General features: G+C 47.4%; 1 protein-coding gene across 5 annotated transcripts in view; it reads right to left on the reverse strand.

Moving 5' to 3' along the window:
- DUSP22 (dual specificity phosphatase 22) overlaps positions 1-14,573 on the reverse strand; it is a 50,225-nt gene that overhangs the window by 31,422 nt on the left and 4,230 nt on the right. For all 5 annotated transcript variants that reach the window (XM_024122042.3, XM_028478447.2, XM_024122041.3 and 2 more), the window contains exons 2-3: positions 6,397-6,430; positions 1,701-1,783 (exon numbers count right to left, since the gene is read on the reverse strand). In XM_024122042.3, coding sequence (XP_023977810.1) covers positions 1,701-1,783; positions 6,397-6,430 — 117 coding nt within the window. The remainder of the gene's footprint in view (positions 1-1,700; positions 1,784-6,396; positions 6,431-14,573) is intronic.

Consider the following 14,573-nt stretch of genomic DNA (forward strand, 5'->3'; position numbering starts at 1 on the left):
TGGGCATATACCCTGAGAAAACCATAATTCAAAAAGAGTCATGTACCACGATGTTCATTGCAGCTCTATTTACGATAGCCAGGGCATGGAAGCAACCTAAGTGTCCATCAACAGATGAATGGATAAAGAAGATGTGGCACATATATACAATGGAATATTACTCAGCCATAAAAAGAAATGAAACTGAGTTATTTGTAATGAGGTGGATAGATCTGGAGTCTGTCATACACAGTGAAGTAAGTCAGAAGGAGGAAAACAAATACCGTATGCTAACACATATATATGGAATCTAAGAAAAAAAATGTCATGAAGAGATTAGTGGTAGGATGGGAATAAAACACAGACCTACTAGAGCATGGACTTGAGGACGTGGGGAGGGGGAAGGGTAAGCTGTGACGAAGTGAGAGAGTGGCAGGGACATATATGCACTACCAAATGTAAATTAGTTAGCTAGTGGGAAGCTGCCGCATAGCACAGGGAGATCACCTCTGTGCTTTGTGACCATGAGAGGGGTGGGATAGGGAGGGTGGGAGGGAGGGAGGCACAAGAGGGAAGAGATATGGGAACATATGTATATGTATAACTGATTCACTTTGTTGTAAAGGAGAAACTAACACACTATTGTAAAACAGTTATACTCCAATAAAGATGTTAAAAAAAAAAAATATAGTACCTACTCTTGTGTAATACGAATTTAAGTGTAAACTGATTGAACTAGGATTATTTCTTTCAGAACAAGCCACGCCTCCCTCTCCAACACCCAACCCTAAAACAGAAAAACATACACATCACAACCACACTCACATTATTTTCTAAAAAGAGGTAGTTTGGGCTCTGTCAAGGCTAATAAACAGAAATATATTTTGCTCCCAGCCAACAGCTCAAACCGTCCATTAGGGTAAAATTGAAGATGCTTTTGGAATTAGTGTAAAGGCAGACACACCCTGTTTACTTTAAAACCTAAAACACAACAACAGCTTCTGCACTGATAGTCTGCACAGAGAAGCCCCGGAAAATCTCCAGGGAAAATTTATCCTCCGTTGCCTTTTTTCCTAGTAAATAATTGAGCTTAAATGGAAAAAATCAGGAAATGAGCAGCCTGAATTCTTCTGGATTCTAAAATGGGAGATAATTTTGAAAGGAATTAAAATAGGTTTTAAATGTCCTTAAAATCCAAAGGGAGGGCTTCCCAGGTGGCGCAGTGGTTGAGAGTCCGCCTACCGATGCAGGGGACGCGGGTTCGTGCCCCAGTCCAGGAAGATGCCACGTGCCGCGGAGCGGCTGGGCCCGTGAGCCACGGCCGCTGAGCCTGCGCGTCCGGAGCCTGTGCTCCGCAACGGGAGGGGCCACAGCGGTGAGAGGCCCGCGTACCGCAAAAACAAAAAAAAAAGACAAAAAAAAAAAAAAACAAAAAAACTTAAAAAAAAAAAAATCCAAAGGGAAACGCAGCATCAGCTTGTTCTTTGGCATTTAGCCAAGAAAGCCAAGCTAGCCACGTAACAGGAGGACAATCAGAAAAAGAAGGCATCCTTCCAACATGCCATGGACCAGGCACAGGCACAGATATGGCCTGAGCACAAGATTAACACAGCCAGTGACACAGGAGCACACTGGTGCTGGAGAGAACATGGCTGCTTCATCAGTGCCCCCTGGACCCAGGAGCACAGTGCAGACACGCGAGCAGCTCAGCTCTCTCTTACCTCCAAGGTTGGCCTGGCACTGTCGTGCACAGACAGAATGTGTGTCACCTTGTTCTTGCTCAATTGCTCTGCATCTCTGGCATCTGTCATAGAAGAAAGAGGAGGACATTTTACTATTTTCTGCAAGTGAAGTACTCCTTAAGTTTAGCCGGCCAAAAAACACAAAATGACTTGCATATTTCTCTCTTAAAAATTCATTGGGCTTCCCTGGTGGCGCAGTGGTTGCGCGTCCGCCTGCCGATGCAGGGGAACCGGGTTCGCGCCCCGGTCCGGGAGGATCCCACATGCCGCGGAGCGGCTGGGCCCGTGAGCCGTGGCCGCTGAGCCTGCGCGTCCGGAGCCTGTGCTCCGCAACGGGAGAGGCCACGGCAGAGGGAGGCCCGCATACCACAAAAAAAAAAAAAAAAAAAAAAAAAAAAATCACATACCAATTTATACTGTCATCACCATTGTATGTATATTCCCTTTGCTCCACATTCTTGCCCAATGCTTGATGTTGACATTTACCAATCTACTAGGTATGAAACGGTATCTCAATACGGTTTTAATGTTAAAACATATTTATACTGCCTCTATGATTAAAACTGTAGGGTACCAGAACATGAAGTGACAAACCAACAGAAGATAATAGAAAATGCAGAAATATAGCTAATTAATTACTTATAGCAATTAACTATAGGATAGGGGCACATCCCAAATCAGTGGGGAAAAGATGAACTTTTTAATAAGTAAGTGGTTTGTGATTAATCTAGACTTAGGGAATCTAAGATTATTGCTTTTAGGTATTCTGCAGATAACTAAGTTTATTTCTGATTGGCACATCTTTTGTTAAAAAGTAGTCATGTAAAACTTGAAATGTATTTAGATTAATCAACATTATAATCACGAGTGTTACTGTTTAAAGGAAGTCACTTTGTAGTTGACACTTGTTAAGTTGTAGACCCTTAGGTTAGTCTTTCACATGAAACATGTAATAAGAAAGATGTTTCAAATATTTTTTAACTACCTCTTAATGATTAGTAATCTAAGTTAAAATTAAATACAAAAAAGCAACTTACTATATAAGATATAGGAATCTGCCAGACTAATCAACCCTAATGTCAGACAGCAGGGAATGGCTCCAGATGCAGATAAGACTGTGGTTTATAACATCTACATTCACTTTATGGCAAAACTAAAAATGGAAATTCCAAACAAAATAGTCCATAAGTTATAAGTTGGCTATTAAATTATCTGCATATGAAACTAAGGAGACACCAAAATTACATTCCCTTCCAGTGATCATACCTGTAGAAGAAAGTCGGAATAAATCCCCTCAAGTTGGAACTTCTGCTAATCTACAAAACAGGGTCCAGCAAGAATCAAGGAGGTCCGCTCCCCCTATGCCCCTGTTCTGGCCTGGGGCAAGCCTTTTAAAATGATACTGGGTAAAATGGACTGAAAATCAAATGTTGAATTATGATGTTTCTGGAGAATATTAATGACATGGGAAAATGCTCAGGATACGCTATTAGCGGGGGAGAGGGGAGCAGGTACCAAACTACAAATACAATATAAACTCAATTTGTAAAAACACACAGAGACAAACACACACAGTGGGGGAAAACTGCTCTAAGGAATTAGCCCAAACGGTGATAATCTTGAAGAGATGGAATTACAAGTGTTTTACATTTTTTTCTTCTTTATAGTTTTTTTGTGTGTATTCAACACAGGTGGTTGTAAAAGTTTAACATGCCTATGAACTACCTGGGTTTTTTTAGAAAGGCAGATTCCCGGGCTCCAACTTAGTTCAAGGTCTATGGCAGGGCTGGGAACCTGCATTTCTATTAAGCAGAAACTAAGAAACACCATTCTCAACATTCTGCAATTAGCATGTAACATTTTTAGAGTCAAGAAAATGATCTTTAAAAGTAATTTTAAAACGCTGGTTTTACTTTAAGACTCTCTTCACTGCCGCAACAACCCCAAGCAGCCTCCACGTCCATCACACAGGACCCGGCCCGGCAGACCCTCCACCAACTACCCCAAGCGGGGGCCTTAGTGAGTTTTGAATTTGGCGGGAACTGGAATTATTTAGGGTCCCCCAGGCGGGCAGACGCCACATGTTCACCAAGGTGTGGTTTTCCAGTCCCCACCAGTATGTGCATTTTAGACGAACGGTGAAACAAGGTCAAGCTGGAGCTTTTGGCGCCCAGACAAGGCGGGGCAGCCGAGGCGGGGGAGGCCTTTGGAGCGGCCGGGGGCGGGCACCGCAAAGCACTCCAGGCCAGGCTCCAGAGCACCGCAAAGCACTCCAGGCCAGGCTCTTCCAGATTCTGACTCCACGCAGGACTTGAATTTTAAAGACTGTTTAAATATACGTGTTTTCCTTTTTTAAAAAACAGCGTTCTTGAGATAATTCACATACCATAAAATTCACCCTTTTAAAGCGTACAATTCAGTGGGTTTTAGTATATTCAGAATTGTTTAACCATCACCACAATCTTAACTTTAGAGTATTTTCATCACCCCATAAATAAACTTCTGGAACACAGATTAAGATAAACAACAACAAAAAAGGTGGCTTGGTGATAAAACTGTTTTCGAATACAACCACCCTTGATACCACAAACGAGAAAACTGACTGTTGGGCCCCAGAGTAACCAGCAGTGACTCCTGGAGATGCCCCATCCTTTCCGCTCTGCGCTCCTCTCTATCCTCTTGCAGCCCCGTCCGCACGCATACGCCACCTTCGGATTACTCCTCCCATAAGCACAGGCTCTGTCCACCCATTTACATGCATAAGTGCTCAGCCAACACTATTGGAACGATGACATTTATTCTTCAGGACTACAAGTTATTGGTGGATGGCTGTCTAGAGCCATGGGCACCGTGGAAACGAGTGTGAATGCAGCTGGAAGGTCTGCCGTGGGGTCATCAGCTAGCCCACGTGCACGTGCACAAGCTCTTCCTGAGCACGAAATCTCAGGAGAACTTAGTCCTTTGCTGCTCAAACCGAGGTGTGGCAAGCAGCAGCCTGGCACCATCTGTGAGCGTGCTGGAAACTGTTGCCAGAAGTATTGAATTTGGTGGGTATTTATTACAATTTTTGATTTGTAAAAATATTCACCCAGCAATTCTACTTCCAAGAATTTATCCTAAATTCTGTTGTTTTCAAAAACAAAGACATGCCCCGCTCCCCACGAAAGCGTTGATAATAATTCACTAAATAACCATAAAGATGTTCATGCATTCTAGCGCCACTCGCCTACCTGCCACAAAGCACTTGCTGCTTTTTCAGAACTACACAGCTTACTAATTTAGGAACTCCAGGACTATTTTTAACATGTTCTCGCAGCAATCAGAAGCTGTCAGCTCACTGTGCTGAATTCTCTTTGAGGCCAGTTGGCTGCCCTCGGAGCCCAGGGGGAAAAGGAAATGAACATCACGCAGAGAAGTCATTGAGACCGCTTTAACAATCGATGTGAACCTGAACTCACAGATTTAAGCAACAACCAGAGAACAGACAGGAGTGTGTTCTTGTTTGTCTGGGGAGGGAGGCGTGGTGAGGAGGGCCTTCTCCACCAAAACAGGAGACTTGTTTCTGCACGTGTCCTGGGCCCGGTCCACGGATGACGCACAGCCCATCTCCAGCGCGAGGGAGACCAGGCTCCCCATCACACACACTCAAACGCCTCACAACGTGGGGGGCGGCCCCTCCCCTCCGCATGCACTTTGCTCCGTGGGTTGCTATTCACCTTTGCATCTACAGAGCATTTTGAGACAAACGGGCTAAAAATAAAAGTTCAGTAGCAGACAGCATATCAACAAATATTCGACAAGCCGCAGAGACATGTGTAAGCAGAAAAGTCAACACAGGATAAGAATAATCTGCTAGAGATGAAACTGCCACTTGTTTTCCCCAGTTAATCAAAAAAATGGGTTTCTGAAAATTTATTAATAACTAGAAAATAAAAGTGATAAAGATGACAAACAAGTTACATGGCTGCTAAATGTGCCTTTTAGCCATCTTCTTTTGATAATAAAGCTCCAACAAGCGTGCAGAGTTAAAAAGAAGGTCAGAGGTCAAGGTGGAATCTGCAGGGCTCCACGCCACTCCGCCAGCCACTGGCCAAGGCGTCGGGGTACAAGGACCAGAGCACAGTGGTGGCCACGTCCAGACCAGACTTTGGATGAACTGACGTCTACACCTGGACTCCATCATGCGTGAGAGCCTAAAGGTAACCTTTAAAAAAGTGAACTCACCACTAGTGGGAGCATCCGAGTGTCCATCCGCAGGGGACGGACGGACACAGTGTGGCTCATCCACACACTGGAACGTTATCCAGCCTTAAACAGGAAGGAAACTCTGATGCAGGCTACAAAAGTGAATCAACCTTGTTATGCTCAGTGAAATAATCAGTCACACAAGGACTAATACTGCATGACTCCACTCATACGAGGTCCCTAGAGCCATCAGATTCATAGACAGAAAGTAGGGGGGTGCTTTCCAGGGGCTGGGTTGGGGGATGGGGAGTTAGTGTCCAATGGAGACAGACCGGGAGAATGAAGGAGTTCTGCGGACGGCTGGTGGTGACGGCTGCACGATGGTGTGAATGTACTTAATGCCACTGATCTGCACGCTTAAAAAGAGGTTAAAATGGCGTATTTAATAAGTTTGCATATTTTACCACAGTAATAAAAAAGGAGAACTCACCTTTGAAGTTGCCGATATACAGGCCAGGCAGGATCTAGAGGGAGACACAGACCAGACGCGAGTGTTACAGGCCCGCGGCTGACGGCATCTGGCACGAGGCGGGGCCCTCCCGGAGGGGGGAGCGCAGCCCAGGCCTGTGCCCACCACACCCGCCTCCCAGCACCTTCCCAGGTGGACAGCACGGACGACAAGGCATCCTTGTCTCCAGGGCTCGCCAGCTTTCTGAGTCCATCCCCAAACCAAGCGCCGTCAGCATCCCCTCCACCCGTCCTGCCTGCCCGCCCCCTGCTTCCTCCTCTCCCACTTCTCTCTCGGCTCCAGCAAACCCGCCCTCTGCAGTCAGAGGCTTCGCACATGCTGTTCCGCAGCCAGGCAGCAGCTCTACTCCCGCTCTCCCTATCCTTCAGGCCCCAGCTCTGACTCATGCCCTGGGGAGGCCTGTCCTGAGCGCTGCGTCTGGGGTGACCCCCGCTTCAGCGCCCACCGTCTTCCCCTTGCAGTGATGCTGTCATGGACGTTACTAGGTGGAGGTCTGTCCCCTCTGCTGGGCTGTATACCCAGCTCCTGGCCCAGGGCTTGGCCCGTGATTACCATTCAATAAAGAGCTGCTAAATGAGTGAAAGAACTGTCTAAACGGGCACGTTAATAAGAACACACATTTGCTGCAAAACATCTACCTCTAAGGCAGTGGTTCTCAAACCCGCCTATCCACCAGAACCAGTGGGATCTACTAAATCTTCAGATTTCTGGGAAGCCCCCAGCCCCAGGCTCCACACAGAATGATTCAGTAGACCTGAGATGGGAATGGGTGACTGTAATTCTCACCCTAAAGCACCCCCACTTTGCAAAACACGAAGCTAATTCCTGTCCTGCCAATACTCTGTATGGAAACTCTGAAATCCAAATATGGACACTGCTTTGGAAGCTACACCACCTATGATTTCCAAATGCATACAGCACACTGGCCTTGGTGACACTTCACTGCAACCCCTGGTGCCCTGGCGACACCCTCATCAGCACCACTGCTACACACACCTCTCAGCCCCATCTGCTTCACACTCCCTATTGTTTTTTCCACTTCCACTAAGAAAGCTGAAAGCAGCAGGTAGTAACGTCCTTCCCATGCTTGGATTCCTTCAAGCATCTTCCTGACAGCCAGCTGCCCGCTAAAAAGTCACTGTGGGGATCTACTGGGACACAGCAGTACTGGGTCCAGGGTCAGCGTCTGCCATGGGGGACCAAAGAACTAATCGACCAAAAGAGGACACTTGTGAGAGTGAAAAGAGGTACTATTAATAATCTAGAACAAAAGGCAAAATCCAAAAGTGACGTCGTCGTCATGGAGACATGTGGTCACTCTGGCTGACTCAATACCCTGGGAGGCAAAACTGGCTTGGAGAGTGCCCCAGGGGACTGAGAAAGTCACAGCACTGAGGCAGGCAGGGTTAGCCCTGGAACCAGGAAATGTAAAACTGCCAAGGAACTAGAACACTTGACAGGTCTTTCTTGAAACATAATCAGTCTTCGGGATTCTCCTGTGAGGAAGGGTGGAGTAAACAGTTCACCATTCCTGTTTTAAAACAACGTAAGAACAATGCAAGTTCACTTGGGAGACGCCCCGAACTGACGCTCTCTGGCAGCTCTTGCCTGCGTAGAGCTTTTTCACGTGTCATCTGCGGTTCTCCAAGGTCTCTCCTATCTTTATTAGATACTCAAGGGCAAAATCATCACCGAGCTCCTTTGGCTGATGGGGACACAGACTTCCTCCCTGACTGAACTTCGAGTCTTCTCCACCTGGCTGGTCCTTGGCCAGATTTAGCCAAGAATCCCGCTGAGCCAGTTGTCAAGCGCCCACCCGCTCTTGGTATCAGTCAAGCTGCTCTTTCTCCACCCTTGGCATCTGACCAAGTTCCATCAGTGATTTCCATCCACTCCCTCACCTGCCCCAGTTGCACTGGGAGTGGAGCTCCATCTCCCACTTGTAATGGTCTTGAATAAAATCTTCCTTGCCATTTCGAATGTGTCAAAATTATTTTTCTTTCCTAACATTGACCACAGAAGTCTCCCAATTCATACAGTTGACAGTTACAATGGACCACAACACAGTCATGGAGCATGTTTGCTTCCCCAAAGTCACAGAATGTATTACAGCGGCTGAATGGTTTACGGAGTTCCTGTCACACACGGGTACCCTCTGGGCCCTAGGGATACAGTGTGACCAAGAGCCACGGCCCTGCCCGTGTCCCGCTTCCCTGCCGAGCTGCTTGCCCAGGGAGGGAAGAGGCGCCTTCACCACTCTGGGGTCCCCGAGGACCTTCAGGAGGCGATGACACTCAGGGGCCCTGACGTCCAAAAGAAGTGGGCTGGGAGAGAGGAAGGCCAGGCAGGGGGGCGGTGGAGACAGCCAGCCCTGAGAAAGGAAGCCAGTCTCTGCTGGGAGCAGGCATGAAGGAGGTGGAAGGAGGGTACAGAGGAGAGGCAGCCACTGCAAGCGTTCAGGCTCTAGGTTGAGTGCCACTGAGATGCTAGGTGTGCGGGGCTGTTAGAAAGAAGTATTTTTACCTACTGTGTCTTGGAAAGATCATGATAAATATAAAGGGATGCCTTCCTTACTGTGCTCACCTCTGTGAAGGGGACACTGGGGGCTGGGAGGTCTGGAAAGACCACTTATACTTCCGTTTGCACTTTTCCATAACGTGCACATGCATTACTTCCATTTAGTTTTTCCAGAAAGTCAAGTGGGGCTATTTGGGGAAAAGATTATGGCCCATCTTTGCTTTTCTTCTTTGTACTTCTACTACCTTCTCTACTAAACATAAGTGAATATATTTCATATTATTTTCAAATAAAATAAAACAGGGGCATGAGATTAGCTCATCTCTGGGCTCTACTGCTCTCGAACTGATCTTATGATCCTTGAATCCATCCTTTGGAACTCACCTCCAGGGCGTCTTCCACACCCTGCACCCCATTCTCCTCCCACCCCCACTACTGATCCCACCTGTCCCCTCATGGTGTCACCTTCTCCCCGTCACCCTGCCCCCTCCCAGCAGGGCACCCGTCAGTGAGCTACCAAGTCCCATCACGGCCCTTGCCCCTTGGTTGTGAGGCCAAGGATCCCAGTCCGGAACCTCACAGGCTAGAGCAGTAGCCACTGAACTCTCTCTGTCTCATCAAATTAATTTCTGAAAGCCATATTCTCACTGGGTCATTTTCTAGGTCAAAATGTTTGTTGGCAAACCCTTTCCCAAGAAAATGAAGGCCAAAACTGGAAATGAACTGAGAATTTCAACATGGCTTCCTACCTCTAAAGGATTCCCCACTTCTCTTCAATCTCCAGTCAAGCCAGATAACCCCTATTTTCCCAATATCCCCTACTGGTTCCACCTTGGAATATCACCTGCTCTGTTCCCAATACTCTCTCTAAACAGGGAAGAGATGCTCACTCTTTGGGGTCCCTCATCCCATGGGTATGTCTGAAAATTATAAACCCTGTAGTTGACAGTTATTTTATTGGTTTCCTAGCCTCTGAAGCCCTCTCCTGTGTTTGGAGAACCCCATCCCCACTCTGGAGTCTTAGTGGGAAGCAGAGCCCAGCTCTTCCTACATAAGATTCCCACTCCCATTTGCCTCCCTGCTCTAGCAGGGACATGGGACGTAAGTGCAGCACGTCTGCACAGCTCCTCCAGACTAGAAGCCAGAGAGAACTCAGAGCATCCTCTCTTGCAGCAGGGCAGGTGGAACATGCAGGACCCACCGGCGGCAGCAGTAGCAATCGTGGGGCAGCCGCAGAAATGCTCTCACCAGGCCAGTTCTAGGCTCTGCTCCTGGCAGAGGAGCCTAAATCTGGTTCTCCAGACTTCCCAGCCTTCTGACCCATTCTACCTAAAGCAGTCACATTTGGATTCTGTTGCTTACAACCAGGGACCCTGATGTTGGCCTTTCAACTCAGAAAAACGCACAAATGCAAATGAACTGCACAGACCTTCAGGCAAGTCACAGACTAGCAAAGCCCTACCCACCTGCAAGGGCAGCCCCACGGGCACTCCAGGAACCAACAGGAGACTCCTCCCTCCTCTGGACACCACTCCTGCCTCAGTCAGCACGAACTTCCACTCCTCCACGGACCCCCAATTAGTCTGCTCCGCTGGGACCTGGTGCAGTGCCTTTGTTCAGCTCCCGCCTGACCTACCGCAACAGCTCTTAGAGACCTCCCTACCTCTGGACTGGTCCCTCCAAAGGATTCCTCAAGCCTCCTTCAAGGTGCAAAGTTGATCACATGACTTCAGATTAAAATCTCCTTAGGGCTCCAAGTAACTATCAGAAATTCGACAGCTCAGCAAGAAAGACCTTCAAGGATGGAGATGTCTACGTCTTTAGCCCCCGCCCCATGCCTGGCTGAGGTGATGATGCAGAGATGCAGGCCAGGATCCCCAATTCCAACATCTGGGTTTTACCGGAAACAGCCCAAGTTTCAAATACTGTCAACTATATTTTTTTAAAACCTTAAATACTGTGATAAATAAAACATCTGTAGGCTGAGCATGACCCATAAACATCTAGTTTATGACCTCTATCTGCTGCCTGCATCATATCTGTGAATATGTTTTCTCTAAACTTGAGTGGTTCTCCATTGATCGGTAGATACTTAAGTAAATGTTTCTTCAACAAACGAATGAACAGACAATGTGAGTCAGGTGGGAGGGGGCCAAGCAAGGAAGAGAAAGATGGAAAACCATGATGAGTGAGGCCTGAGAGATCAAGCTTTGCCCCTTTCTGCTCTGGGAAGTTTTCTGTTCAGGGCCAGTGGCTCTGGGGCTGGTGTTAAAGGAGAGCGGCTCCCAGAAGAGACCCCGGGGCAGAGCGCTGGCAAGGACAGAGGTCTGAACTTAGCAAAATCAAGGAGGCAACTTACCAAAAATCATGTAAGATGCACATTTTACATGCACTTAAATATTTTAATTATAAGGAGAGGACAGAGCTGTGCCAGTCGACTTTTAACTCCATTTTCCAGACCAGGAGAATAAGCTACAGATTCAGGGGCTGGAAATAGAAAGCAAATTGCTCAATCCCAGTTTCTGTAGTTTCTTCCATAAAAACTTACAAAACAAGATCCAGGAAGGCTGGAGAACTGGCCATTGCCAGGGAGAGAAATTACATTTTTGTCTTCAAGGAGAATAAAAAGCCCGTAAATATTTAAATTTCTACACCAGTCAGCCTCCGTTCAAACTTAAAACAAAAAATTTGACTGGTTGACTTCCCTGATATTATTGTTGCTGGTAATCCCTAAGTACAGAGAAAGAGAAAATGAAATGAAGTATTTTTCCAGCAGGCTCATGGCGGAGGCCAGGGAAGGACAGAGTGTGCATCCGGGACGAAGTGGCTGACCAGTGAATTCACGGAAAGTCTGAACTCAAGCCGGAAGCAAGAACACAGCGGGAGCGAAGTTATCACCACATAGTGAGAAGTAAGGATAGGTCAAGAAAAAGTCTGTAAATGCAACGTGGAAATGTTCTCTGGCTCTAAAAGAAAAGCAGAGAAATGGTCCCAACCATCCTTGGGCCTTGGAAACCACTGTTTTTTCCCTCTGCTGAGGATGTTCATATGCCCCATCACGCACCTGGGTGGCTGCTTGGCACTTAGGTCTCATATGGGATAACAGCTCCCAGGGAGGTCTTCCCTGACCATCAAACTCCCTGGCACCCTCTGTCACATGACCCTGTTTTATTTTCTTTATCACGTTGATCAGTACCTAAATTTTTTTTCATTTGTTTGCTTACTCTTTTGATTGACCTTGAAGCAGGGGTTGTGTCTGTCTTGTTCCCTGCTGTGTCCCAAAAGCCAGGCCCAGAGATGGGCACATGAAGCGATAATCACTGAACAAGAGGTGATGGAACACACCACAAAGGGAAACACTCTGCCACTCTGCTGGTCAAAAATGACTCTTGTTTTCTACTAAAACACTATCTGGGAGAGATAACGAAGGTCACCCTGCAGAAACCCTGTCTGACCATGGCTGATGGCTCCTCTTGGTCAGCATCCTCCACAGCCACGCTGTACTAACGCTGACCACAGAGACACGGACAAAATCAAATCCTTCGCCACAAAAAAGCACTTGGGCACAAAACAACATTGCTTCTAAGACAGGAAATATTTTGAGTTTATTTTTTAAACATTTTTCTTAGTACTTCAGGATGCCATGGAATCCGAGAGCACCACCCAAACAGATGTAAGATAAAATTCCTGATCAAGTAGCAGTACACGGTCATGGGGCGGGGGATCTTAATTCTTCCTAGGTCAGAAAGGACTCTGTGGGTTTCAAAGCCAGGGGCGACGGGGAAGACTCTGGTGGATTCCCTGAAGGTCTAAATGTCACAGACTTTCTTAATGCCATTTGGCCATGGACTTAACAGTTTGCAATTATGAAAGGAAGAATCCGAGAATACTCTTGTGTGCACTTAGGACAGTGCCTTAAGGATCTATTTATTTAAAATGAAATAAAACTGTAATGTTGAGAAGAAAAAACATTCAAGGGGTGGTGCGGAGAAGACAGAAACCACCGGCATGGAACCAGGCATCCAGCAGGCACACAGCCGCGCCGCTTGCGGCATGCTCCCTCCTGCAGGACTCCTCTGCAGGCTGCCTGTGACCAATTTGGGCGGCAGGGTCTTGTCTTTCACGTTATTTCCCACCACAGGATCTAGCGTGGTGCCTTGACAATAGCAGGAATTCAATAACCTAACGTGATGAACTGGTGAATGGACAGATGAATGAGTTATGAAGGCAGCCACCACATCTGGTGCTCCACTGTGGAAAGAACAGCACCTAACAGCACAAGGATGTCTGACCTTCTAGCCCCTTCCCAAACTAAATCCATGCTTCTCAACCTTTTCAGCCTCATGCCACCTTCTGATAATGATTCAGTTCCATATCACACAGGGCTCAGGAAATTGTGAATGGAGAACCCTAGGCCAGTGGTTCTCAACTGTAGTTTTACCCTCCAGAGGACATCTGGCAGTGCCCAGAGAAATTTCTGGTTGTCACCATGAGGGAAGAGTGCTACTGGCATCTAGCGGGTGGAGGCTGGTATGTTGTTCACCACAACGCCATGAAGCCCCCACTGGGGTCCACGTCAAAGAATGATCCAGCCCCAAACGTCAACAGTGCAGAGGGTGAGGAACAGTCTGTGCCTAGGGGGACGTATTCTCCTTGCTCTTTGCCCTTGGACTATACTCCTTTCTCAACTGTACTCCCTTGTCTTCCTGAGAAGTCATTCTAAAACAGGTGTCAACCGTATCTAAAGCAGATGTCTTCACTGTCACCGTTGATGGGAAAAATCCAAGAACACTAATAGCAGTGCATATTTGGACTTTACAGTTTGCAAAGATGTCTTCTAATACATTCTCATTTGCTTCTCCCAAGAATCTGGGTAGTAATTGGGGGAAATAACATTATACTCATTTTAGAGCCAAATAGGGAGACTAGTTAAGCAAACCACCACCCCTATGAATCAAGGGCAACGAAGAAACTGATGCTCCGAAACGCTGGGCGACTTGTTCAAGAACACACCCGTGCAGCAGCACAGCGGCAGACACCACAATCGGGCTTTCTGATGGCTCGGCCCCTCTTTCACAACAGTGGGCTTCTCATGAAAGGTGATGCACCACGTTAAGCGTTTGCCCCCCGCTGCCATGAGCAAGCTGCCCACGAAACACTGGGCAGCATCTGTTTCCACCAGGTAGGAGGCTTTCGGGGGAAACAGGGCAGTGAGGAAGGAAAAGGCCACCAGACTGGGCAGCCGCGTGCTGGATGAACTGAACCAACGCTGGGTCCTTACAACCTGCCCTAGAATGGTAATGCTTCAGCCCGCTTTTAGATCATTAGTTCAGGTTGCTCGAGATAAAAACATGCACATTTCTCTAAAAGAATGCTTGGCCAGAGTGATTAGATTTTTGTTTTTAATGGGCTGTTATAGTACTTAAGACTAATAAGATGAGAATGAGGCCTTTTTTATTTTTTTATTTTTTTGTGGTACGCGGGCCTCTCACCGTTGTGGCCTCTCCCGTCGCGGAGCACAGGCTCCGGACGCGCAGGCTCAGCGGCCATGGGTCACGGGCCCAGCCGCTCCGCGGCACGTGGGATCCTCCCGGACCGGGGCGCGAACCCGCGTCCCCCGC

The sequence above is a fragment of the Physeter macrocephalus genome, chromosome 18, assembly GCF_002837175.3.
Source record: "Physeter macrocephalus isolate SW-GA chromosome 18, ASM283717v5, whole genome shotgun sequence".
Classification (NCBI taxonomy): Eukaryota; Metazoa; Chordata; class Mammalia; order Artiodactyla; family Physeteridae; genus Physeter; species Physeter macrocephalus.